The sequence below is a fragment of the Bufo bufo genome, chromosome 1, assembly GCF_905171765.1.
Source record: "Bufo bufo chromosome 1, aBufBuf1.1, whole genome shotgun sequence".
Lineage (NCBI taxonomy): Eukaryota > Metazoa > Chordata > Amphibia > Anura > Bufonidae > Bufo > Bufo bufo.
Window position 1 is genome coordinate 295,419,441 of NC_053389.1, and position 27,017 is coordinate 295,446,457.

At 46.1% G+C, this 27,017-nt stretch overlaps 1 protein-coding gene across 1 annotated transcript in view; it reads right to left on the reverse strand.

Annotated features, from left to right (window-relative positions):
* The window catches only part of LOC121008297 (E3 ubiquitin-protein ligase RNF213-like), a 253,825-nt gene that overhangs the window by 53,706 nt on the left and 173,102 nt on the right, over window positions 1-27,017 (reverse strand). Inside the window, exons 32-37 of the mRNA XM_040440749.1 lie at window positions 26,529-26,649; window positions 24,351-24,451; window positions 6,116-6,301; window positions 3,296-3,441; window positions 3,118-3,217; window positions 2,896-3,010 (exon numbers count right to left, since the gene is read on the reverse strand). Coding sequence (XP_040296683.1) covers window positions 2,896-3,010; window positions 3,118-3,217; window positions 3,296-3,441; window positions 6,116-6,301; window positions 24,351-24,451; window positions 26,529-26,649 — 769 coding nt within the window. The remainder of the gene's footprint in view (window positions 1-2,895; window positions 3,011-3,117; window positions 3,218-3,295; window positions 3,442-6,115; window positions 6,302-24,350; window positions 24,452-26,528; window positions 26,650-27,017) is intronic.

A 27,017-nucleotide genomic window follows, 5' to 3' on the forward strand; every position in this document is an offset into this window, starting at 1 on the left:
CCTGACCTACCGGGATGCTGGACAGCCTGTCCAGATCCCCCACTACCCTCACCAGGACAACAGGAGGAGGGGGTAAGTACAAATTCCCCTCCCCAGTTAACTCCTAACGTGGCCTCAGGGTTAACAGAGGCGATGTTAACCCCTACTGACTCCCATGTTCCTCTGGCTACTGAGCCGGACTATGGTCTCAGCACCCCAGCAGAAGAGCTGGCAGCTGGGCAGAGTGCAGTCGGCCTCTGCCCTCCCTCAAGTCCCCACAGCAAAATACCCAGGTGCAGTAACTGTTTCTTGTGGTTGGGTCACCCTTGTACCTGTTTGTTGTGGGTGGGCTACTCGGGCATTTGGTTACTGTGGGTTGGTGGATTGACTAACGGAGGCACTGACCGACAGAAGGTCAGGTGCCTGGTTAGTCTTCCCCCCAAAGGGGAGATGTGTGACAAACTGCCATTTGCCACTGGGCATTGTAGAAAACTTATGGCTAGCCTCCTGCCCTATGACTATGGCCCCGGGACATATTACCCTTCAAGAACTGTGTAACAGAACTATGCCGCATGTCTGGACTGTTAATAGGACCGAACGCGGTTGGAATTTGTGACAGACCCATCCGTATGGATTAAAAAATGGCACCCAGATAGCTAATTTTATTGTATTTGTGTACTCTGAGCGGCATTCCCCTAATTATATGCCCTCAGACTTGAGCTATCTGGGAATAGGTTAAATGTCTGTGTTGGCTGGGAGGGTGTGACATTGTGTGTTTGGGTGGGGATTCCTGTCCTGTTGTTCCCATATGTGTATTGGCGATTTCCCTTTGTCCTGAGAGATAATTGAATTGCTCTTCGGGTGTCTCCAGGGCAGAGAGGAGGAAACTATGATGCATTGTGGGGATGTGTTGTATCCTGAGTGCTACGTGTCTGTCCTGTGTCACAGTCCTCCTTCTGGTCCCCTAGGGGCGTGTACACCAGATGGGGACCTGCATAAATACGGGCGGGTAGCCCTCAATAAAGAGTTCATGTTTTTCTAACCCTTCAAAACGAAGCCTCGTCTCGTTATTGGAGGGAACTGCTGCATCACGCTGGGGATTGCTATGCTCTGCATATTCCCTGGAGGAGAGATCTTTCCCACACGGTCCTGAATGCTGGAGGTTCATTCAGGGTGGAAGGAAGACGGCGCGGCTCCAGTTAAGCTACGGCGTTTGTGGAGTCTGCGGTGGTTGTGGTGTCCAGTGCGGTGCTTGTGGTCCTCGGCGCAAGCTAGGAAGCGTCCATTAACGGAAGCGGATCAGTTACAGGTATATGCATATTAAATGGTGCTATTAGAAAGTATAACTTGTCCTGAAAAAAAATCATCATCATACCGCTATGTGAACAGAAAAATAAAAAAGTTAAGGTTCTGGGAAGGCGGGGAGTAAAAAACTAAAATGCAAAAAGGGAAAATTTCCATGTCAGAAAGGGGTTAAGGTTTTTCTTGTCCATGTTTTCCATCAATTTTCATCTTTTATTTGTAGCTTTTTCACTTATCTTTTTATTTTTGTTATAGTTATAATTTTTGTTCATTCATTTTATTTCACAACTGGCTTCAGTAATATAAGTCTTTCACTTTGAGTTTGGATCCAGTCACACGACGGGACCGTTTTGCAGTCCCGCACATTCAGCCCTGTTAGAAATGTCTAGCTCATGTTTTTTTATTTTTTGCGGGACCACAGAATGGACTTACGGATGCGGACAGCACACAGTGCAGTCCATTAAAATGAATGGGTCCTCATACTATCTGCAAAATATGCAGATCGGATGCAGACCAAATATACAGTCATGTGAATGGGGCTTTACACATTTATGTTTTTTTTTCCTCTAACACAATATTTTAACTTCAATAAAAATGTTTTTTTAATCTTCCTTTTATCCACCCCCTCCCATGCCCCTTCCCATCTATCTGTCTCATAACATTGGCAAGCTGAGGGCCCTGAACTAGCCTGTATCATGATAACTGGGCTTGCCGGCAGATTGCACAGGGTCACATCGCCTGCCCTGCTGTGCTGTCATTATGATAATGAGAGAGCACAGCAGGGATGCCTGCACATACTCACAGCCCAGAAGTTTCAGAGTTAGACAGTCGGGACTCAGGACTGAGCAGAGCAGCACGCGATATGTGTATTGGCGTGCGCTGGCTGCAAGTGTTTAAAACCATAGCTGTGCTCCACTGGCCCACTGCACATGAAAAGACATGCGGCCCACCGGGAAGTTTCCGGGTACAATGCATTGCCAATCCACCCCTGGTTCACGTTAAGGATCTAGGTCAGTGATGGCGAACCTTTTTTAGACCGAGTGCCCAAACTGCAACCCAAAACCCACTTATTTATCGCAAAGTGCCAACACGGCAATCTAACCTGAATCCTACAGTCCAGTATAGCATATCTTCCATGTACTTTATCATTTAGCTATAATAGCTGCCTACATTCAGTGCGCTGCCTGTGCTGTTCATAGTACGCCCTGCACTGATGAATAAAAGGAAAAGGCATATTGGTACACCATAGGCTTTTTCCAGGGTGCGGGTGCTCACAGAGAGGCCTCTGAGTCCTGCCTCTGGCACCCATGCCATAAGTTTGCCACCACTGATCTAGGTAAGAACCCAGATAGCACATTATTTATCATATCACTTTTATTTGTCTCACAATGTGGAAAATAATAGACTGGGAAATAAGAAAATGTGATCAGAACTGCTACATCTGTATACTGCATATCTGAAAGCCTCATTCAGAAGACTGGAAAAATGACCGTTTTCTGCAACAAACCTGCTATGTGTGAATACACCATAAACTTCTCCAGGGTGTGTCAGTCTACTTGTAGCACATCATGGGAATTCCATATTATAGTCTGAAAGGCCATATGTGTACATTACCTCTAGGCAGTTTACAAACAGCAAGTAGACTTCTGTGGTGTCCAGCACAGTAAGAAGGTTGTTTCTCTCCACCTTGCAAAAATACTCCTGGGCATACCCCATTATATCCCTAAAACTGAAATAATGAGTTTGTAAACATATATTATATTAATCATGTGACACTCCACATTTTGTGAGTATGCAGAGTAAAGAAAAATGATCTACATTCATCACACTCGTTACCTGTATTTCAATAGCAGCTTCAGTATGACTGAGCGAAGCACCGGTGTTTTATCAACTGCATCTTCAAATGGGGAAAGCGATCTTGTGCAAGACTTTTGCTCTGAGATTACAAAGATGATTATTGGTTAAATGTTAAAATCTGCCTTTTATGAAAACCAAAGAGAAAATAAACACTTACCAACGCTGGCAAAAAGTAGAGAGAGAAGATGGTCAATGACCTCCTTGTCTGGTGGAGTATCGTCTTTGAAGCACATGGTACATATGATATCAACGAAGAATCCGTTACATCGTTTTCGAAACTGGATATATTTCTGTATGGAATCCCTTTAAATAATGGAGACGTTAACAAACAATCATCATTTATTCTATACCAGAAGGTTGTTCATAGAGCTGTTAAGTAATATTTTATGTGAATGTCTTCCCAAATTTGCTGTAAAACTGGCTGTTTTACAGGCTAGGGCAGCACTATAGACCACCCATTAGTCCTGGTGACGTCACCGGGCTCACAGTCTGGGTGAAAATGGGGATACAGTCCTGATCAAAAGTTTAAGACCACTTTAAAAATGGCAAAAAATCATATTTTACATTGTTGGATCTTAACAAGGTTCCAAGTAGAGCTTCAACATGCAACAAGAAGAAATGCGAGTGAGACAAAACATTTTTTGAGCATTCAATTAATTGAAAATAACGATTAAACTGAAACAGGCTGTTTTTCAGCTGATCCAAATTTTAGGACCACATGCCTTTAAAAGGCCAAATCTGTGCAAAGATGTGGATTCATTGTCATTTTCTGTCTGGTAGTCACACATTGTGATGGCAAAGGCAAAAAAACCTCTCCCTTTTTGAACGTGGTCGGGTTGTTGAACTGCATAAGCAGGGTCGCTCACAGCGCGCCATCGCTGCTGAGGTGGGACGCAGTAAAACAGTCATTTGGAATTTCTTAAATGATCCTGAGGGTTATGGAACCAAAAAGTCAAGTGGAAGACCCCAATTTTTTTTTATCAGCACTGAGCCGGAAGATCCAATTGGCTGTCTGTCAAGACACTGGACGATCCTCGACACAAATTAAGGCCCTTACTGGTGCTGACTGCAGCCCCATAACCATCAGACGGCATCTGAGACTGAAGGGCTTCAAAAACAAAAAAACGTCTTCAAAGACCTCGTCTCCTTGAACGCCACAGAACTGCTCGTTTGGACTTTGCAAGAGAGCACCAAACATGGGACATTCAAAGGTGGAAGAAAGTTTTATTCTCTGATGAGAAAAGATTTAACCTTGATGGTCCTGATGGTTTCCAACGTTACTGGCATGACAAGCAAATCCCACCTGAGATGTTTTCTACGCGCCACAGTGGAGGGGGCGCCATAATGGTCTGGGGTACTTTTTCCTTCAGTGGAACAATGGAGCTTCAGGAAGTGCAGGGGCGTCAAACGGCCGCTGGCTATGTGCAGATGTTGCAGAGAGCATTCCTCATGAGTGAGGGTCCTCGTCTGTAACGACTGGGTTTTTCAACAGGACAACGCTACAGTACACAATGCCCGCAGGACAAGGGACTTCTTCCAGGAGAATAACATCACTCTTTTGGCCCATCCTGCGTGTTCCCCTGATCTAAATCCAATTGAGAACCTTTGGGGATGGATGGCAAGGGAAGTTTACAAAAATGGACAACAGTTCCAGACAGTAGATGGCCTTTGTGCGGCCGTCTTCACCACTTGGAGAAATGTTCCCACTCACCTCATGGAAACGCTTGCATCAAGCATGCCGAAACGAATTTTGGAAGTGATAAACAATAACGGCGGAGCTACTCATTACTGAGTTCATGTTTGGAAGTTGGATTTCTGTTTTGGGGGGGTTTCGTTTTTTTTTTGGAGGTGTGGTCCTAAACTTTTGATCAGCTGAAAAACAGCCTGTTTCAGTTTATTCGTTGTTTTCATTAAATTGAATGCTCAAAAAATGTTTTGTCTCCCTCCCATTTCTTCTTGTTGCATGTTGAAGCTCTACTTGGAACCTTGTTAAGATCCAGCCATGCTAAATATGATTTTTTGCCATTTTTCAAGTGGTCTTAAACTTTTGATCAGGACTGTATTTACGGTTTTGCCTCTTAGGAAAAAAGAAGGCACCCCACTAGGAGGGGTCAGTAAAGACAGAGATGCAAGTGATAGGCTTCTCTGGTCCCGCAAAGAGGAGGAGCAAGAGAAATGCTATGACCCTTGGCTCAAAGGCAGTGTCAGATTCACAGGTTACATCGGCATCAACCTGCTGTGACCGAGAGGAGGAGTGAAACATTCAGTCCACAATGTCATCCTATTTGTCCTCAATAATAATCTAGTGCCTACCAAAAACAAGGAAGAAGTGTGGCCTCCTACTACTATCTGTATATAATCCTATCATGTACGATACAGCCATCTGTGGCTGTAACATTGCCTGTTGTATGTAATACTGCCTAGTGTGGTTTGTATCTAAGGCTATCATGTGCAATACTGTCTGGTGTGGTGTTTATCTAAGCTTGTCATCTCAGATACTGTCTGGGTGAAAATGGGGATATGACGGGTTCAGCTCTGAACCCGGACAACCCAAGCTGGCAAAATTGTGATGGCAATGGACTATAACAATCAGTATAATAAAAGTAACATTGCTCAGCATTGTATAAATGTACTGTAAATAACAAAGATACATTTGTATGTGGCTGAAATGCTGAAAATTTGCTGCCATAGATTTGCTTGTGTCAAATCTACAGTGTTTTACAGTACTAGTAATCAAGATGAGATTTTAAGAAATCTCCTCATACACATGTTGCAAAAAACAACCTGCAGTATAAACTGATTTATGCTCTGATTTCCACCACAAATTTAGCATTTTGAAATGTACAAGGTGAAATCTGGAGCAAGTCTGCAAAAAAATCCGTGGCACATCCACATGTAAATCCAATTACATCCCATGTGGAGGTACTCTAATAGTGAAACTAAACTTTAAATATGAAGATATGAAAAGTACAATTACCTGATTTCATTAGACACAACAACAGCGAAGCCGTCTGGTAGCGGTGCTTTACACAGTGGACATGTATTATTATTTACAGTTTGCAACCACTTGCTCAAACAAGCCCTGCAGAAAATATGGTCGCAGGGAAGGCATACTGGCTCGTTTGGATCACTGTGGCAGACTGCACAGGTTTGCATTCCAAACCTATAAAAAAACATAGCAAAGGGAGGTAGAAGTAGTAGGAAAGGAAGAAATAAATGAAGAAGAAAAACCAAATACCAATATCATTTTAACCATTGCATTTAGGATATATTTTTATTATTGTATTAACATCATTTTACTGGATTTATCCGCTTGGCTGTAATATGTTAGAGTGTAGAAAGTTGTTGAAATTAGTTTTGGGTCGGATTCTAACAAATCAACCCAAAAATTGGAGTCCTAATCAATTCTACGCCAATCAAAAGTGCTCCAAATGGCCTTCAAATGATATATGGCATACTGAGGTCTCCTAGAACTCTTTATTTTTCACTCAAAAGACTCCCCTGCCCCGCCCAGTTTTAATTTTTTTAATGCAAGGATAGCAAATAATAAGTGACACTGACATATATATATATAAATATATGGATAAACGCATGGTTAATGCTGTGAACATCCAGTCTAAAACCACAACTTTTCCATAAATTGTCCCTTATTGGGGGCAGATGCCTAAAATTTGGAGCAGAACTTTGTGACATATCTAAAATGAGAGAATCTTTACAGACAACTGGTCAGAAGTACTACTGCCACATAGAAGAATACAATTTGGGTGAGGTGAGGAACTGTGTAACATTTTTAAAAAGAGAGAATTTTTACGGACAGCCAGCCAAAAGTAATACTGCCATAGAGAAGAAAACTCAGTTACCACTGCATCTACCGCCACCACCGTGGCTACAACTGCCACTATCACCAACACATCTATACATTGGGCCCCCCGCCCACCTCTATCTCATGGCAATCCAAACACTGACGCTGACACTTTTCAGACAGCTCATCAACAGGAAGACTGTTTTGAGTACATTACACAGCACATGGGGTGTTTTTGCCTCTTCTTAGAAAAAAAAGAAGGCACCACTAGGAGGGGTCAGTAAAGACAGAGATGCAAGTGAAAGGCTTCTCTGGGCCCGAAAGGAGGAGGACCAAGAGAAATGCTATGACCCTTGGATCAAATGCAGTGTCAGAATCAGATGTTACATCGGTATCAACCTGCTGTGACCGAGAGGAGGAGTGAGACATTTAGTCCACAAGGTCATCCTATTTGTCCTCAATAATAATCTAACTTTCTAGTACCTACCAAAAACAAGGCAGAAGTGTGGCCTCCTACTACTATCTGTATATAATCCTATCATGTACGATACAGCCTTCTGTGGCTGTAACATTGCCTGTTGTGTGTAATACTGCCTAGTGTGGTGTGTATCTAAGACTATTATGTGAAATACTGTCTGCTGTGGTGTGTATCTAAGCTTGTCATCTCAGATACTGTCTGTTGTGCTTCTGTATTCAATCATGTGCAATACAGTCTAATGATCCTTTATCAAATATTTTGTGTTTTGTCTACTGAAGTGTGTATGTAAGCTCTCAGGCACAAGACCATATCTGTTTTGCGGTCTGCAAATTGCGGATCTGCAAAATAAGGATACCGTCCGTGTGTGATCCACATTTTTTTGCAGACCCATTGACTTCTGGTCCGCAAAATACGGACAGCAGGCCCACTCAAGTCAATGGGTCTGCAATAGAATGTGGACAGAACATGGATGCTGCAAATTATAGAACATGTCCTATTCTTGTCCATTTTCCAAGAATAGGAATTTTGACTAGGGGACTCGCAAAAATTGTGTGATACCATCTGATAAGCTTCTGTATCTAAGGGCTCATGCACACGGCTATTGTTCGGCCGTTCCGTGCAATTTGCGGTCCCCAATGCACGGACAACATCCGCCGCGGCCAGGAAGGATAGAGACACCATCAACTTGAATGGGTCCGTGGACCGTTCGCACCACAAAAAAAAAAAATAGAAAATTTTCTATTTTTTGTGGTGCGGAGGGCACGGACAGAAACACCACGGAAGCACTCCATGGTGCTTCCGATCCGTGCTTTCGTTCCGCATCGCATCTCCCGGATTGTGGACATATTCAAGTGAATGGGTTCACATCCATGATGCAGTGTGCACACGGCCGGTGCCCGTGTATTGTGGACCCGCCGTATGCGGGCCGCAATATGGCCATGGCTGGGCAACAGCCGTGTGCATGAGCCCTAAAACACACACACAGAACAATTCCCTTATGCTCTCCCTCTCTGATAAAACCCAGACTTCCCTACCCATTGGTTCAATTTATGTAACTAAATATATTGCTAAACTATCCCTTAAAGGGGTTCTGCACTTTGTTTAAACTGATAATCTATCCTCTGATCAGCTGTTTGAGAAGTGACATCACGACTAGTATCAACTTGCCTGGGCGCGGCAAAGCTCCGTTCACTTGAATGGAGCTTAGCCCCGCCCAGGCAAGTTGATACTAGTCGTGACGTCACTGGGCCAGCGGTAAACAGTGAGAAGGCCGTGGCGCTGCTATAGAGCCGCTGCCTTCTCAAACAGCTGATCGGCTGGGGTCCCGGGTGTCGGACCCCCGCCGATCAGATGCTGATGATCTATCCAGAGGATAGATCATCAGTTTAAACAAAGTGCAGAACCCCTTCAAGATTGCTGGCTTGTGTCTGTAATTGGTGTTAGCCAGGCACATAGCACACACGTCCTCTCACTTCGCTGGCTGAGCTCTGCCGGCGTCTGTGCTTCAGGAGTCTTCAGGGTAGGCCAATATCCTGCCCCCTGATTGGCTGACAAGCTGTCTGTCAATCAATCAGGGTGCCTGAGGGTAAGCCCCACTCCCCCACAGGGACATGTGATCCTCCCTGCCCTGTTTCCCCCACATTATAACAGTAAAATAGCAGGCACCATTTTGCTTGATTCATCTGAAGTGAATAACCAAAGCTTTGGTTTCGTTTGTTAGAAAAAATAATGGAGAAATTCGTAATGAATCCATTTAGAATCAATTTGCTCATCTCTATAAGGGTGTTGAAAAGATGATAATTAAAATCATAATTAGGCTGTCACATTGAGAGGGAGCAGAAATAAATGACATCACAGGAATTACCTGTGCACAGGGGAAAGGGGGGGTTTCCTGTTAACCTGTGGCCCAATAGTGCAAAATATATAAATTAATAAATATAGTAGCGGTAAACTGTAAAAAAAAAAATATTAAAAAAAAGACATAACAATTAACTCACCTACAACAATCCTTCTGGACTGATGTCCATTGCTCAGGCATCATAAATTCCGATTAAGCAGAAGGTACTTTACTCTTAACATACAATAATTACTTGTGGTCACTATTTTTTGCCTGTTCTACTGAGCTCTATATATAGTGCTGCTGTACCTTCACTAAAAAAGTTTTGCAGTTGGATGATTAACATCCCTCTGCAGAGATATAGTCTAAAGCTAAGCGACGTTATCCGCCACTCAATGTAAACATATTTGGCATCTCTCTGTGTGGGAGAATTTTTGGTGTAAACATTAATAAGCAACTGCAGCATCTAAGAAGTTAGACAGAGGAAGGGGCTCCGTCGCCCCTCTGACTGGCCCCCCATGCATGCAATTGCGGTTTGCCAAGCAGTTGTCATGGTAGCTGGGGCATCTTCTGAAGGCTCCCAGGTGTCACGATCAGTGTGGGGGAAAAACTCCACACTGAAAACAGGAGGGAAGGGGAACAGTAACTGGGCCCGGAAACTAGGGAAGTAACAGGTCACCTCCTAAACAACCCTAATCCGGGCCCTAACTACCTATCAATATGAATAGACCTTGAAGGTAGGAATATTCATATGCAGTATACCTAGGCCCTTACTTCCCTATAAGGCCCTGGAATAAGGTTAGGACCAGAGACAACCCATTCCTTCCCAGATGGACGAATGAAGTCTCTGTCTCAGGCCCAGATACAAACAACAGGGAATATAACAAACACAATACAATAAGAAAATACTAAACTTAGCTAAAAGTAGAACTGGCAACTCCAGAAGCACCACAGAGTACAACCGACCAGCTAGTAAGAAGACAGGAATAACATCTATAAACCGCACCTCCAAGAGTGAGAAGCGGCTACTTATGGGGAAAGTAAACTACCAACAAGCAACACCTGAAGCAAGGGGTGTGGCATTCACCAAAACACAGACAATAAGATCCACAAGGAACTTGTCAATTTGACCCACGTGTTGCCAGTCTCTCTGATCTCCTGGTTACTGCCACGGGAACGTCCGTGACAGTATCCCCCTTTCTACGGGAGAGCTCCGGGCACCCAGGACCGACCTTATCCGGGTGAGATCGATGAAAGACATTCACTAAACGATTGGCATTAACGTCGGATGTCGGCACGCACATCCTCTCCTCCGGTCCATAACCTCCTCCGGTCCATAATTTTTTGCCATATCGATAACAATGATGACGAAAAATGTTCTTCCTCAGGGATACCAGAAGTATTAGAACCAGAAAATGTGCAAAACTGCGGGTGAAATCCATAGGCCCCAAAAAACTGTGACTCACCAGTGGACTCCTGACTACGATTGGTTCTCAGATACAAAATGTAGTGTCCCACTACGTAAGGGTGGGCACTACACAAGGGTCAATTGGGCCACGTTGTTCTCCACCTCCTGTGGAACATGGTTATTGTATTTTATATGACATTTTAATGTGTATTGTCATGTTATTTATGTTTATCTCCTGTGTACCAGGCCTTTAGGGGTGTAGTTCCTCCTCCTAGACAGTAGAGGGAGCTAGGGAACCCCCTAGTATATATAGTTAGGCCCAGACAGGAAAGAGTCAGTAAGTAGGTGGAGTGTGGAGAAGCCAAGACTCACTTCAGCCAGGCAGGAGCTGAGGAGCAGCTTCTGACATGCAGCTAGATAGCCCAGGCTTCTAGCTTGCCACCAGGAGAAGATCCTGCCTCCTGAGAAACCAAGTTCCTAGAAGAGTACAGTGCAGAGCCAAGTTTGTTCCAGTCAAACAGAGAGCTGAAGGGCAGAAGGATATATTCAAAGCAAGGAGTCATATACGAGAGGAAGTTTTCCCTAACCAAGGATAAAGCCAGCAATAGGGCATACGGGCCTTGGATAAAGACAGACAGGATTCTGAGGAAAAGTGCAGCCTGATCTGTAAGTGTTTAACCCTCTGAGTATCTTGCAAGAACATTGTGCCTGCCACTTGATGTAAAGCCTGCCTGTCATCACCTTTTTACATATGGAACTTTGCCTAAAGACTGTAAATAGTTAAACTGTTCAGTAAAAGAAGTTTTGGTTCACTGCAATTTGTGTTCCTCACTTATTACTACAATAAATTGGTGTGCCACCGTTACCGGCAGTGGCGTCACGAACTTAAAGGGATCTTGCACCGGCACATTAAACCTGCAACACCCAGGGCACCTCACCTACCACCTGGCCTGGTCCCTATACACAGAGAGTGCCCCAGAGGATCCATGTGCCAGCCTCTCCATCACTGCTGTACGCCTGCCCAGGGTCTTCTATAAACTGTGAGTACCAAGAGCAACCCTCGTTCTGCCTATTAACCGTGACCTCACATTCGCAACACCCTGCAGGGCTGCGTACTGCAAAAACATCTCAGGTAAGTCTCCAGACTCTGATTAGAATGCTCTGTCTGTCTGTTCGACTGAGGATGAAAAGCCAAAGAAAAGGACAGTAGAATTCCCAGACGAGTACAGAACGCCTTCCAGAATCTGGAAACAAACTGAGTTCCACGATAGAAGACCACGTCAAAAGGAATGCCATGGAGTTTCACAATGTTGTCAACAAATACCTGTGCAAGGGATACATGAGTCCATAGTCTGGACGGAATGGGTAACGGAAGTAAAGATCCAGAAGGTCGAGCATGTGTCAACTTGGCACGTGCACAGGTAGTACAGGCTGACAAATAGTCCTTCACACACTTACGCCACCCCGGCCACCAGAATCTACGAGATATGAGGTTGGCAGTGGACCTACTCCCAGGATGTCCTGTAAGAACCATACAATGATGTTCCTCCAACACCTTGTAATGCAATTTAGCACAAATAGTTTCCCAGAGGGACACAAGTCTGATGCGTCTCCCTGAGCCTCTAACACCTTCACCTTAAGGTCAGGGTAGAGGGCGGATATCACCACCCCTTTAGACAGTATAGGACTCGGGTTTTCAAAATCACCACCTCCAGGGAAACTAAGTAACAAGGCGTCCACCTTGATGTTGTTAATCCCAGGACCATAGGTGACAGTGAAATTGAATCTGGTGAAAAATAGGGCCCATCTGGCTTGTCCTGGGTTCAGTCGTTTCACCGACTCCAGATAAGCCAGATTTTTGTGATCAGTGAATACCGTGATCAAATGAATCGCCCCTTTCACCCAATGACACCATTCCTCAAAAGCCAATTTAATGGCCAGCAACTCTGTTACCCACATCAAAAATTTTCTCAGCGGGGGATAGTATTTTAGAGAAAAATGCACATGGTTGCCATTTACCAAGTGATGGGCAATGTGACAAATCTGCTCCTACCCCCACCTCGGATACGTCTACTTCCACAATAAACGGTTTTGACACATCTGGCTGCACCAATATGGGAGCAGAAGAGAAGCATTCCTTAATCACAGAAAAGGCTTGCAACACTGAATCAGACCATACAGAGACATCTGTCCCTTTCTAATTGTCCGTTAAGGGTTTTGCTATTGTCGAATAATTCTTAATACATTTTCGGTAATAGTTGGTGAACCCTAAAAGCCGCTTAAGAGTCTTCAGATTTTCGGGTCGATCTCAGTTCAATACAGCACGGACTTTCTCAGGATCCATTCGAAAACACAAAGATGACAGCAGGTAGCCTAAAAACTGCACCTCGTGTACCGCAAAAACACACTTCTCTCATTTTGCAAACAATTTATTATCCCTTAGGATCTGTAACACCAGTCTCACATGATTCTGATGTGTTTCCATGTCTGGAGAATAAATAAGAATGTCATCCAAATACACGACCACAAACCTCCCCACCAGGTGATGAAAGAGGTCATTCACAAAATGTTGGAAGACCGCCGGGGCATTGGTCAACCCGAAAGGCATGACCAGGTTCTCAAAGTGCCCATCAGGAGTATTAAAAGCGGTCTTCCATTCATCCCCTTCCTTGATCCTAATCACATTATATGCCCCCCTTAAAGGAAACCTGTCACCAGGATTTTGTGCATAGAGCTGGGGACATGGGCTGCTAGATGGCCGCTAGCACATCTGCAATACCCAGTCCCCATAGCTCTCTGCGCTTTTATTGTGTTAAAAAAACGCATGCGCAGTGTCGGCATCATGTTCATTCCCTGTGCTGGCATCAGCACAGGGAACGAACTACGCATGCGCTAGCACGCGCATCGCGAGATTTCGGCGCTCCGGCTCTGTGACGTCAGCCAGCAAGGAGGAGATTCGGAGGACGCGGGGCGGTGCTGGGCTCCTTTCCGCTGGGCTCCTTTCCGCTGGACTCATCTCCGACATAGGACACATATCAGGTTCATTTGCATATTGATCAAAACAGTTTTTTAACACAATAAAAGCACACAGAGCTATGGGGACTGGGTATTGCAGATGTGCTAGTGGCCATCTAGCAACCCATGTCCCCATCTCTATGCACAAAATCCTGATGACAGGTTTCCTTTAAGCCCAACTTGGAGAACACCTTGGCACCAATAATCTGGTTAAACAAATCGGGAATCAAAGGAAGAGGGTAAGGATCACGGATAGTAATCTGATTTAGTTCAGGAAAATCCAGACATGGCTGAAGACCTCAATCCTTTTTTTTTTTTTAACAAAAAGGAATCCTGCAGCCACTGGAGACATAGAAGGTCTTATGTGCCCTTTCTTCAAACTCTCGGCAATATATTCTCTCATAGCCTGACTTTCAGATTCAGAAAGATTATACAACCTAGATTTAGGCAATTTAGCCCCGGGAATAAGATTGACAGGGCAATCATATTCCCGATGGGGAGGTAAATCCTGACATCCACTCTCAGAAAACACATCGGCAAACTGATATAAAAGAGGGTACAGCTTTAGTAGTAACCACAGAAAAGGATGTATTGAGACAATTATCAATGCAATAGTCCCCCCAATCCAGAATCTGCCTAGCTTGATAAGCCACGGTAAACCCAAAACCATAGGTGCAGGGAGACCTTCCAAGACAAAACACGAGATAACTTCTTGATGAAAGTCATCCACTCTTAATCTGATATCATGCAAAACTTGCGACAGGCACCTCTGAGTAAGAGGGGCAGAATCAATGGCAAATACAGGAATGTCTTTTTTAATGTACTTGGTGATAACTAGGGATGAGCGTACCCGAACTGTATAGTTCGGGTTCGTACCGAATTTTGGGGTGTCCGTGACACGGACCCGAACATTTTCGTAAAAGTCCGGGTTCGGGTTCGGTGTTCGGCGCTTTCTTGGCGCTTTTTGAAAGGCTGCAAAGCAGCCAATCAACAAGCGTCATACTACTTGGCCCAAGAGGCCATCACAGCCATGCCTACTATTGGCATGGCTGTGATTGGCCAGTGCACCATGTGACCCAGCCTCTATTTAAGCTGGAGTCACGTAGCGCCGCACGTCACTCTGCTATGATCAGTATAGGGAGAGGTTGCAGCTGCGACGTTAGGGCGAGATTAGGCAGATTAACTCCTCCAAAAGACTTCATTCTGTGATCGATCTGCAGCTGTGGATCATTGAAGTGCTATTATTGACTTGCTCACTTTTTTGAGGCTGCCCAGAGCGTTTTTAGATCACTTTTTTTCTGGGGTGATCGGCGGCCATTTTGTGACTTGGGTGCGCCAGCACAAGCTATCACCAAGTGTATTTAACCATCGATAGTGTGGTTATTTTGTGCTATATCCTACATCAGCTGCAGGCTGAGCCTGTGTCACCGAAGTGCATTTAACCATCAACAGTCTGATTATTTTTTGGCCATATACTACATCTGGTGCAGGCTGAGCCTGTGTCACCCAAGTGCATTTAACCATCAACAGTGTGGTTATTTTTTCGCCATATATTACATCAGGGGCAAGTTGAGCCTGTCACCCAGCGCCTAAAAAATAGACCTGACATTTCTATTCAACCAAATCTGTACTGTTTTAGCTGGTCAAGTTATTTGTAGTGACCGTAAAAGCGCACTTTTTTTTCTGGGTTGAAAAACCATTCCCAAATTTGCCATTCGCAAAATAACTAGTTTCTGGTATTTGAGGCCTACTTGGAATCTATCCCAAACAGAATATCTTACATTGAAGCTAGTGATAGTGTCATTCAGAAAAACCTAAGACACACGCTAGCGTGCTGATAGAAATCTGATTCTGTGATTAAACCTATACCTGTCACACAGCGCAAAAAAAAACAGGCCTCACATCTCTATTTAACCAAATCTCTACTCTTTTAGCTGGTCAAGTTATTTGTAGTGACCATAAAGGCACACTTTTTTTTCTGGGTTGAAAAACCATTCCCAAATTTGCCATTCGCAAAATAACTAGTTTCTGGTATTTGAGGCCTACTTGAAATCTATCCCAAAAAGAATATCTTACATTGAAGCTAGTGATAGTGTCATTCAGAAAAACCTAAGACACACGCTAGCGTGCTGATAGAAATCTGATTCTGTGATTAAACCTATACCTGTCACACAGCGCAAAAAAAAACAGGCCTCACATCTCTATTTAACCAAATCTCTACTGTTTTAGCCGGTCAAGTTATTTGCAGTGACCGTAAAAGCACACTTTTTTTTCTGGGTTGAAAAACCATTCCCAAATTTGCCATTCTCAAAATTGTGGTGAACGGGAACAATGAGGAAAACATCTAATAAGGGACGCGGACGTGGACATGGTCGTGGTGGTGTTAGTGGACCCTCTGGTGCTGGGAGAGGACGTGGCCGTTCTGCCACAGCCACACGTCCTAGTGAACCAACTACCTCAGGTCCCAGTAGCCAGCAGAATTTACAGCGATATTTGGTGGGGCCCAATGCCGTTCTAAGGATGGTAAGGCCTGAGCAGGTGCAGGCATTAGTCAATTGGGTGGCCGACAGTGGATCCAGCACGTTCACATTATCTCCCACCCAGTCTTCTGCAGAAAGCGCACAGATGGCGCATGAAAACCAAGCCCATCAGTCTGTCACATCACCCCCATGCATATCAGGGAAACTGTCTGAGCCTCAAGTTATGCAGCAGTCTCTTATGCTGTTTGAAGACTCTGCTGCCAGGGTTTCCCAAGGGCATCCACCTAGCCCTTCACTAGGGGTGGAAGAGATAGAATGCACTAACGCACAACCACTTATGTTTCCTGATGATGAGGACATGGGAATACCACCTCAGCACGTCTCTGATGATGACGAAACACAGGTGCCAACTGCTGCGTCTTTCTGCAGTGTGCAGACTGAACAGGAGGTCAGGGGTCAAGACTGGGTGGAAGACGATGCAGGGGACGATGAGGTCCTAGACCCCACATGGAATGAAGGTCGTGCCACTGACTTTCACAGTTCGGAGGAAGAGGCAGTGGTGAAACCGAGCCAACAGCGTAGCAAAAGAGGGAGCAGTGGGCAAAATCAGAACACCCGCCGCCAAGAGACTCCGCCTGCTACTGGCCGCCGCCATCTGGGACCGAGCACCCCAAAGGCAGCTTCAAGGAGTTCCCTGGCATGGCACTTCTTCAAACAATGTGCTGACGACAAGACCCGAGTGGTTTGCACGCTGTGCCATCAGAGCCTGAAGCGAGGCATTAATGTTCTGAACCTTAGCACAACCTGCATGACCAGGCACCTGCATGCAAAGCATGAACTGCAGTGGAGTAAACACCTTAAAAACAAAGAAGTCACTCAGGCTCCCCCTGCTACCTCTTCTGCTGCTGCTGCCTCGGCCTCTTCTGCTGCTGCCGCCGCCTCGGCCTCTTCCTCCGCCTCTGGAGGAACGTTGGCACCTGCCGCCCAGCAAACATGGGATGTACCACCAACACCACCACCTGCGTCACCAAGCATCTCAACCATGTCACACGGCAGCGTTCAGCTCTCCATCTCACAAACATTTGAGAGAAAGCGTAAATTCCCACCTAGCCACCCTCGATCCCTGGCCCAGAATGCCAGCATTTCTACTGGCCTATGAATCATTTAGGCTGGTGGACACACACAGCTTCAAACAGCTCATGTCACTTGCTGTCCCACAGTATGTTGTTCCCAGCCGCCACTACTTCTCCAAGAGAGCCGTGCCTTCCCTGCACAAACAAGTGTCCGATAAAATCAAGTGTGCACTGCGCAACGCCATCTGTGGCAAGGTCCACCTAACCACAGATACGTGGACCAGTAACCCGGCCAGGGACGCTATATCTCCCTAACTGCACACTGGGTAAATGTAGTGGCGGCTGGGCCCCAGGCGTAGAGCTGTTTGGCGCACGTCCTTCAGCCGCCAAGGATCGCAGGGCAACATTCTTTGCCTCCTGTCTCCTCCTCTTCCTACTCAGCTTCCTCCTCCTCTTCTTCCACCTGCTCATCCAGTCAGCCACACACCTTCACCACCAACTTCAGCACAGCACGGGGTAAACGTCAGCAGGCCATTCTGAAACTCATATGTTTGGGGGACAGGCCCCACACCGCACAGGAGTTGTGGCAGGGTATAGAACAACAGACCGACGAGTGGTTGCTGCCGGTGAGCCTCAAGCCCGGCCTGGTGGTGTGCGATAATGGGCGAAATCTCGTTGCAGCTCTGGGACTAGCAGGTTTGACGCACCTCCCTTGCCTGGCGCATGTGCTGAATTTGGTGGTGCAGAAGTTCATTCGCAACTACCCCGACATGTCAGAGCTGCTGCATAAAGTGCGGGCCGTCTGTTCACACCCTGCCGCTGCTCGCCTGTCTGCGCTACAGCGTAACTTCGGCCTTCCCGCTCACCGCCTCATATGCGACGTACCCACCAGGTGGAACTCCACCTTGCATATGCTGGACAGACTGTGCGAGCAGCAGCAGGCCATAGTGGAGTTTCAGCTGCAGCACGCACGGGTCAGTCGCACTGCGGATCAGACACACTTCACCACCAATGACTGGGCCTCCATGCGAGACCTGTGTGCCCTGTTGCGCTGTTTTGAGTACTCCACCAACATGGCCAGTGGCGATGACGCTGTTATCAGCGTTACAATACCACTTCTATGTCTCCTTGAGAAAACACTTAGGGCGATGATGGAAGAGGAGGTGGCCCAGGAGGAAGAGGGGTCATTTTTAGCACTTTCAGGCCAGTCTCTTCAAAGTGACTCAGAGGGAGGTTTTTTGCAACACCAGAGGCCAGGTACAAATGTGGCCAGACAGGGCCCACTACTGGAGGACGAGGATGAGGAGGAGGTGGAGGAGGATGAGGATGAAGCATGTTCACAGCGGGGTGGCACCCAAAGCAGCTCGGGCCCATCACTGGTGCGTGGCTGGGGGGAAACACAGGACGATGACGATACGCCTCCCACAGAGGACAGCTTGTCCTTACCTCTGGGCAGCCTGGCACACATGAGCGACTACATGCTGCAGTGCCTGCGCAACGACAGCAGAGTTGCCCACATTTTAACGTGTGCGGAATACTGGGTTGCCACCCTGCTGGATCCCCGGTACAAAGACAATGTGCCCACCTTACTTCCTACACTGGAGCGTGATAGGAAGATGCGCGAGTACAAGCGCACGTTGGTAGACGCGCTACTGAGAGCATTCCCAAATGTCACAGGGGAACCAGTGGAAGCCCCAGGCGAAGGCAGAGGAGGAGCAAGAGGTCGCCAAACGCAGCTGTGTCACGGCCAGCTCCTCTGAGGGCAGGGTTAGCATGGCAGAGATGTGGAAAAGTTTTGTCACCACGCCACAGCTAACTGCACCACCACCTGATACGGAACGTGTTAGCAGGAGGCAACATTTCACTAACATGGTGGAACAGTACCTGTGCACACCCCTTCACGTACTGACTGATGGTTCGGTCCCATTCAACTTCTGGGTCTCCAAATTGTCCACGTGGCCAGAGCTAGCCTTTTATGCCTTGGAGGTGCTGGCCTGCCCGGCGGCCAGCGTTTTGTCTGAACGTGTATTCAGCACGGCAGGGGGCGTCATTACAGACAAACGCAGCCGCCTGTCTACAGCCAATGTGGACAAGCTGACGTTCATAAAAATGAACCAGGCATGGATCCCACAGGACCTGTCCATCCCTTGTGCAGATTAGATATTAACTACCTCCCCTTAACAATATATTATTCTACTCCAGGGCACTTCCTCATTCAATACTATTTTTAATTTCATTTTACCATTATATTGCGGGGCAACCCAAAGTTGAATGAACCTCTCCTCTGTCTGGGTGCCGGGGCCTAAATGTGTGACAGTGGCCTGTTCCAGTGGTGGGTGACGTGAAGCCTGATTCTCTGCTATGACATGAATACAGATTCTGCGCTGACATAAGGCCAGATTCTCTGTTACGGGACCGCTCTCCTCTGTCTGGGTGCCGGGGCCTAAATGTGTGACAGTGGCCTGTTCCAGTGGTGGGTGACATGAAGCCTGATTCTCTGCTATGACAGGAATACAGATTCTGCGCTGACATAAGGCCAGATTCTCTGTTACGGGACCGCTCTCCTCTGTCTGGGTGCCGGGGCCTAAATGTGTGACAGTGGCCTGTTCCAGTGGTGGGTGACGTGAAGCCTGATTCTCTGCTATGACATGAAGACAGATTCTGCACTGACATAAGGCCAGATTCTCTGTTACGGGACCTCTCTCCTCTGCCTGGGTGCCTGGGCCTAAATGTGTGACAGTGGCCTGTTCCAGTGGTGGGTGACGTGAAGCCTGATTCTCTGCTATGACATGAAGACAGATTCTGCGCTGACATAAGGCCAGATTCTCTGTTACGGGACCTCTCTCCTCTGCCTGGGCCTAAATGTGTGACAGTGGCCTGTTCCAGTGGTGGGTGACGTGAAGCCTGATTCTCTGCTATGACATGAAGACAGATTCTGCGCTGACATAAGGCCAGATTCTCTGTTACGGGACCTCTCTCCTCTGCCTGGGTGCCTGGGCCTAAATGTGTGACAGTGGCCTGTTCCAGTGGTGGGTGACGTGAAGCCTGATTCTCTGCTATGACATGAATACAGATTCTGCGCTGACATAAGGCCAGATTCTCTGTTACGGGACCTCTCTCCTCTGCCTGGGTGCCTGGGCCTAAATGTGTGACAGTGGCCTGTTCCAGTGGTGGGTGACGTGAAGCCTGATTCTCTGCTATGACATGAATACAGATTCTGCGCTGACATAAGGCCAGATTCTCTGTTACAGGACCTCTCTCCTCTGCCTGGGTGCCTGGGCCTAAATGTGTGACAGTGGCCTGTTCCAGTGGTGGGTGACGTGAAGCCTGATTCTCTGCTATGACATGAAGACAGATTCTGCGCTGACATAAGGCCAGATTCTCTGTTACGGGACCTCTCTCCTCTGCCTGGGTGCCTGGGCCTAAATGTGTGACAGTGGCCTGTTCCAGTGGTGGGTGACGTGAAGCCTGATTCTCTGCTATGACATGAAGACAGATTCTGCGCTGGCATAAGGCCAGATTCTCTGTTACGGGACCGCTCTCCTCTGTCTGGGTGCCGGGGCCTAAATGTGTGACAGTGGCCTGTTCCAGTGGTGGGTGACGTGAAGCCTTATTCTCTGCTATGACATGAAGACAGATTCTGTGCTGACATCAGGCCAGATTCTCTGTTACGGGACCTCTCTCCTCTGCCTGGGTGCCGGGGCCTAAATGTGTGACAGTGGCCTGTTCCAGTGGTGGGTGACGTGAAGCCTGATTCTCTGCTATGACATGAAGACTGATTCTGCGCTGACATGAAGCCAGATTCTCTGCTATGGCATGAAGAGACTGATTCTCTGCTGACATGAAGCCAGATTCTTTGCTATGGCATGAAGAGACTGATTCTCTGCTGACGTGAAGCCAGATTCTCTGCTATGGGACCTCTGTCCAATTGATATTGGTTCATTTTTATTTTTTTAATTTTAATTTTAATTCATTTCCCTATCCACATTTGTTTCCAGGGGATTTACCTACATGTTGCTGCCTTTTGCAGCCCTCTAGCTCTTTCCTGGGCTGTTTTAAAGCCTTTTTAGTGCCCAAAAGTTCGGGTCCCCATTGACTTCAATGGGGTTCGGGTTCGGGACGAAGTTCGGATCGGGTTCGGATCCCGAACCCGAACATTTCCGGGAAGTTCGGCCGAACTTCTCGAACCCGAACATCCAGGTGTTCGCTCAACTCTAGTGATAACCCGTGCATGCAGACAAACTGAGCATCAATCAGGTTCACCCCGGCCCCGCTGTCAATAAATACTTCAAATCCCACAGTTTTTGACTCTAGCGCCACCTCGGCAGTCACGAGAAATCGGGTACTACCAGCAAACGACAATTGCACATTCTCTGACTCCCCACTCACACCTACGATAGTCAGATGGGATTTAGGCGTCCCTTTTTGTTTCTCTTTTTGCCACTGAATGCTTGGACATATATTGATAAAATGTCCCCTTTGACCGCAGAAAAAACATACTCCCTGCTTGCGACTCCTACTTTTGCAAGCAGATCCAGGAGTCGCTCCCCCTAATTGCATGAGTTCCTCCCCAGGTATAAGCTCAGGAGTCTCTTCACCCAAAGAGTCAAAGGAATACGTTATGTAATAGAACGTCCTGAGAGAGCGGGCCCTTAGATCTCTCTCTCAGGTGTCTATCAATATGTACAGCCAAAGACATAGCGGCGTCCAAAGACTCAGGATTCTCATGAAAGGCCAAAGCGTCCTTCAGCCTCTCAGATAATCCCTGACAAAACTGGCTACGGAGAGCTGGATCGTTCCACTCAGTAAGGCTGGGTTCACACCTGAGCGTTTTACAGCGTGTTCCTACGAGCTGAAAAACGCTCAACAGGCAAAAACCAATGATCCCCTATGGTCGTGGTTCTCACTTGAGCGTTTTACAGAGCGTAGGAACGCGCTGTAAAACGCCCTACACCCCAAGAAGTACAGGAGCTTCTTTGGGGCGTATTTTCACGCGTTCCCGCACATAGACTTCAGGGAACGCGCGACAATGGGCGTTTGCTTGTTTCCCTCCCGCGTATGTAAACTCCCGATAAAATCGCGCATACAGAGTACGCTCAGGTGTGAACCCAGCGTAAACGTAGCCCACCTCCTAAATTCGGAGCAATAGATCTCCGCCAAACGCTCTCCCTGACACAGGCCGCGTAATTTAGTCTCGGCCAGGGAGGTTCGGTCAGGGTCATCATAGATGAGACCTAAAGCTCCGAAAAATGCATCTACTGATCGGAGAGAATGTGATCCGGTCGGCAGAGAAAAAGCCCGAGATTGGGCGTCCTATTTAAGCAACAAAATAATTACACCCACTCTCTGGCTCTCATCCCCAGATGAGTGTGTATGCAGCTTAAAGTACCATTTGCATGCTTCCCTGAACCGAATGAAATCACTCCCCCCTCCCCCCGTGAGAAACTATCCGGGAGAGTAACCACTACTAGGATCAGCCAACAGTGGTCTCTGCATCTGTAAGACTGTCGAGCGGAGGTCAGCTACCTCCAGAGACAGCCACTGCAGCTGTCCGGTCAGTGCAGAGATAACATCCATGGTTGAACTGATACAGACAACAAAATTACGGTTATTCAGCGGTTTATAATGTTGCGATCAGTGTGGGGGAAAAACTCCACACTGAACACAGGAGGGAAGGGGAACAGTAACTGGGCCTGTAAACTAGGGAAGTAACAGATCACCTCCTAAACAACCCTAATCCGGGCCCTAACTACCTATCAATATGAATAGACCTTAAAGGTAAGAATATTCATATGCAGGATGCCTAGGCACTTATTTCCCTATAAGACCCTGGAATAAAGTTAGGACTAGAGACAACCCATTCCTCCCCAGATGGATGAAAGGAAGTCTCTCTCTCAGGCCCAGATACAAACAACAGGGAATATAACAAACACAATACAATAAGAAAAGACAAGACTTAGCTAAAAGTAGAAAACTGGAAACTCTAAAAGCACCACAGAGTACAACCGACCAGCTACTAAAAAGACAGGAAAAAAATCTATAAACCGCACCTTCAAGAGTGAGAAGCGGCTACTTATGGGGAAGGTAAATTACCAACAAGCAACACCTGAAGCAAGGGGTGTGGCATTCACCAAAACACAGAAAATAAGAGCCACAAGGAACTTGTCAATTTAACCCACGTGTTGCCAGTCTCTCTGATCTCCTGGTACCTGTCACGGGAACGTCTGTGACACCAGGACTGTTATATTACTATCTCCATTACACGCTGCCTTTGGCCGGATGTAATGGACTACCTGTAATAATCCCTACACATTGTAAGGCCTCATGCACACAAACTTGTGTCGGTCGTTATGTACATTGGGGACCATCCGTGTGGTTGTCGCAGATAGAAGCAGACCCATTCAACTTGAATGGCTCTGTGATCTCTCCGCATCCCCCCCAAAAAATAGAACATGTTAAGTGAATGGGTCCGCATCCGTGATGCGGTGTGCACACGGCCAGTGCCCGTGTACATGAGGCCTAATACAGAAGTATTACAATGTAAAGTGTGAGACCGAACAATATATGTTAATGTTAATATATTATAACGTTAATATGTTAATGTTAATATATTATAATGTTATATATCATATGCAGTGAACACAGTAAAAATGGCAGAATTTTAATTTTATTTTAGTATTTTGGTCACATTGCCTCCCCCAAAAAAACTGAATAAAAATGTATCCAAAGGTCATATATATCTCAAAAATGGTATTGTCAGTACAATGAACCCCATAAAAACAAAACCCTAAAAATAATCGTGGAATTGCTGTGTTTTTTTCCCACTGTCACCAAATTTGTTTTTAAAGTTATACAATATATTGACTGTACCCCACCCAGAATGATGCCAAAAAATACAACTTATTCCATAAAAACAGGCCCTCAATAACAGATGTTGCACTGTATTTGGAGTTGCTGATTATTTGTACATGCATGTTTTCTCTCTGGTTTAGATTACAGAATGTACTTTGGCTTTCGTGGATGTGTACTTCTGAGGGATCTGTGCCCACAGTTTTTCTTCCTGTAGATTGGAAGTACAGTACTAACTACAGCATACAGTATTTTTCCATATTGAAATACCTTGAAACTGATTTGGAAACGTCATCTCTACACTTATGAAGGACATCCACCACCGCCAAGAATGGCCTGATAGACTTTATATCTTTGAAGTTCTCCAGGCACTGAATAGAAAAGCACCATGATTATGTTACAGTATATTCACTAATGCATCCACACACATATATAGACAGACACATAGATGGTGATGACTCAGACTGCTGAAATATCTTTCAATACACATGTACATCTGTGGGGCCGGAGCATGAATGTTTATGTCAGTGCAGACGGTAGAGCAGAAACAGAAGGTTTATCTTTAGAGAAATGATTGTTCATTGGGTTGGCTGATGGCTGAATATGTTCATACAATCCTACTGAAACAGACTTTGCAAACGAAATGAAGCAGCAGCACATTGCAAATATTAAGATGTTTATGCTGTACACGCAAACTATGACCATTAATATTACTAACCATGCCAATGCTAGCATTGGGCATCAGGAGGGCATGGCCTATATCCCTGGACAACTGTCACATTGAACTGTATACACCTCTTCAGGAAGTAAATATAATTGTATAATATGGTGGAGCAGGGAACCGTTATCTCCCTGCCCCACTATTCAGTTTAGTAGGCCTCAGGATACTTTAGTCCTGTCACATACTGCACATCAGAGCCACGTACAAGATGTTTTGTCCTAGTGCGGACAGCACCAGCGGACACAAAGAGGGAGCACAAAAGAGGGGACTATTACTGTGCGTCACAAAAGGGATTACTTTGTGGGGGATGCAATGAGGATATTATTACAGCATGGAAACACAAAGGAAGCAAATGTTACTATGAGGCACAAAGAGGTAATGATTACTGTATGGAGGTACTATTATTTTGTGGGACACAAAAGAGGGCAGCAGTATTGTGTAAAGCAGAACGTGGTGCACTATTAATGTGTGGGGGCACATTATTAGGGTTGGCAGCAAGGTAAGAACTTTGCAGAGATGCATGGTGGCTGAAGATAAACATACATCTTGAGCCTGTGCCCCTGATCTTTTAAATTTTTTAATTGAATACCGCTATATTTACTGTAGTTGAAAGGGGTTGTCCAGCATTTCAACAGTTTGGTCACCCCATCCCCTGCCCTACCAGAACTGAGGAGGAAAGCATGCTTATCTGCTCGCCACCACTTTGTTATGGCTCCTTCGATCCACCACTGCAGTCTCCACTTGTCAACTTCCAAAACGGACAAAGTCACGTGTGCCGCTGCAGCGAATGACTGGCTGCAGTGGTGGCATGTCCCCCAAGCAGACAGTGACCTACTGACGTGCCACTTGACGGATACATCACTGCAAAGGTGCTGCCGCATTTATGTGCTTGATTTTGCGCTGCAGGTGACTACTTCAATCACACAACCAGTAATATTAGTTATTTAAAGGTAACCTGTCACCAGGATTTTGTGCATAGAGCTGGGGACATGGGCTGCTAGATGGCCGCTAGCACATCTGCAATACCCAGTCCCCACAGCTCTCTGCGCTTTTATTGTGTTAAAAACCCTTTTTGATCAATATGCAAATGACATGATATGAGTCCTGTATCCGGAGATGAGTCAAGCGGAAAGGAGCCCAGCACCGCCCCGCGTCCTCCGAATCTCCTCCTTGCTGGCCGACGTCACAGAACTGGAGCGCCGAAATCTCGCGATGCGCGAGCTAGCGCATGCGTAGTTCGTTCCCTGTGCTGATGCCAGCACAGGGAATGAACATGATGCCGACACTGCGCATGCGCTAGCTCGCGCATCGCGAGATTTCGGCGCTCCAGCTCTGTGACGTCAGCCAGCAAGGAGGAGATTCGGAGGACGCGGGGCGGTGCTGGGCTCCTTTCCGCTTGACTCATCTCCGGACACAGGACTCATATCAGGTCATTTGCATATTGATCAAAAAGGTTTTTTAACACAATAAAAGCGCAGAGAGCTGTGGGGACTGGGTATTGAAGATGTGCTAGCGGCCATCTAGCAGCCCATGTCCCCAGCTCTATACACTAAATCCAGGTGACAGGTTCCCTTTAAATATATATTTGGATAATTAGTCACCAGGTTTTCATAAAATGGTAACCATGGTCATCAACTAAGTGTAGAGAAGCGTTACATCAGATCTGTTTGTGCATTCATAGAAATCATGGGTAATAGCAGAATTACTATAGAAAAAAAATGTTTTACCTTTCCGATAAAGTATGTATGTCCTATAATGATTTGCCACATCTCTGGATCCTGAATATAGTCCTCCACTAGCATATGTTCCATAAAAAGGGCCATGGAAAACACACAATTCCAGTAGGACCTGTTATTGGTACAAATGAATAAATGGTTAGGCTTACTAATTCAGACCTAGAGTTATGTGCAGACTTCATCCACCAAAGGACAGATTTTGTAATGTCTGCGCACACTAGTGTTACTCAATACCAATAAGTCATCTCAGTAAGAATAAACTGATTTTGCAGTCTGACAATTAATGTACTAAAGAGGAACAATTCACATACTGTATCAGCATAGCTTCATTCCTGCACTGCTTTCACCTCCTACAGCTAACGACAGATCTCTTCTCCTTTGTACTGACAGACACTGTGCAGTTACTCTTCTCCTGCGGAGTTTGCTATGGGAGCTCATTTTTGTTTAAACATTTATATACAGGTGAAGCTCGAAAAACTA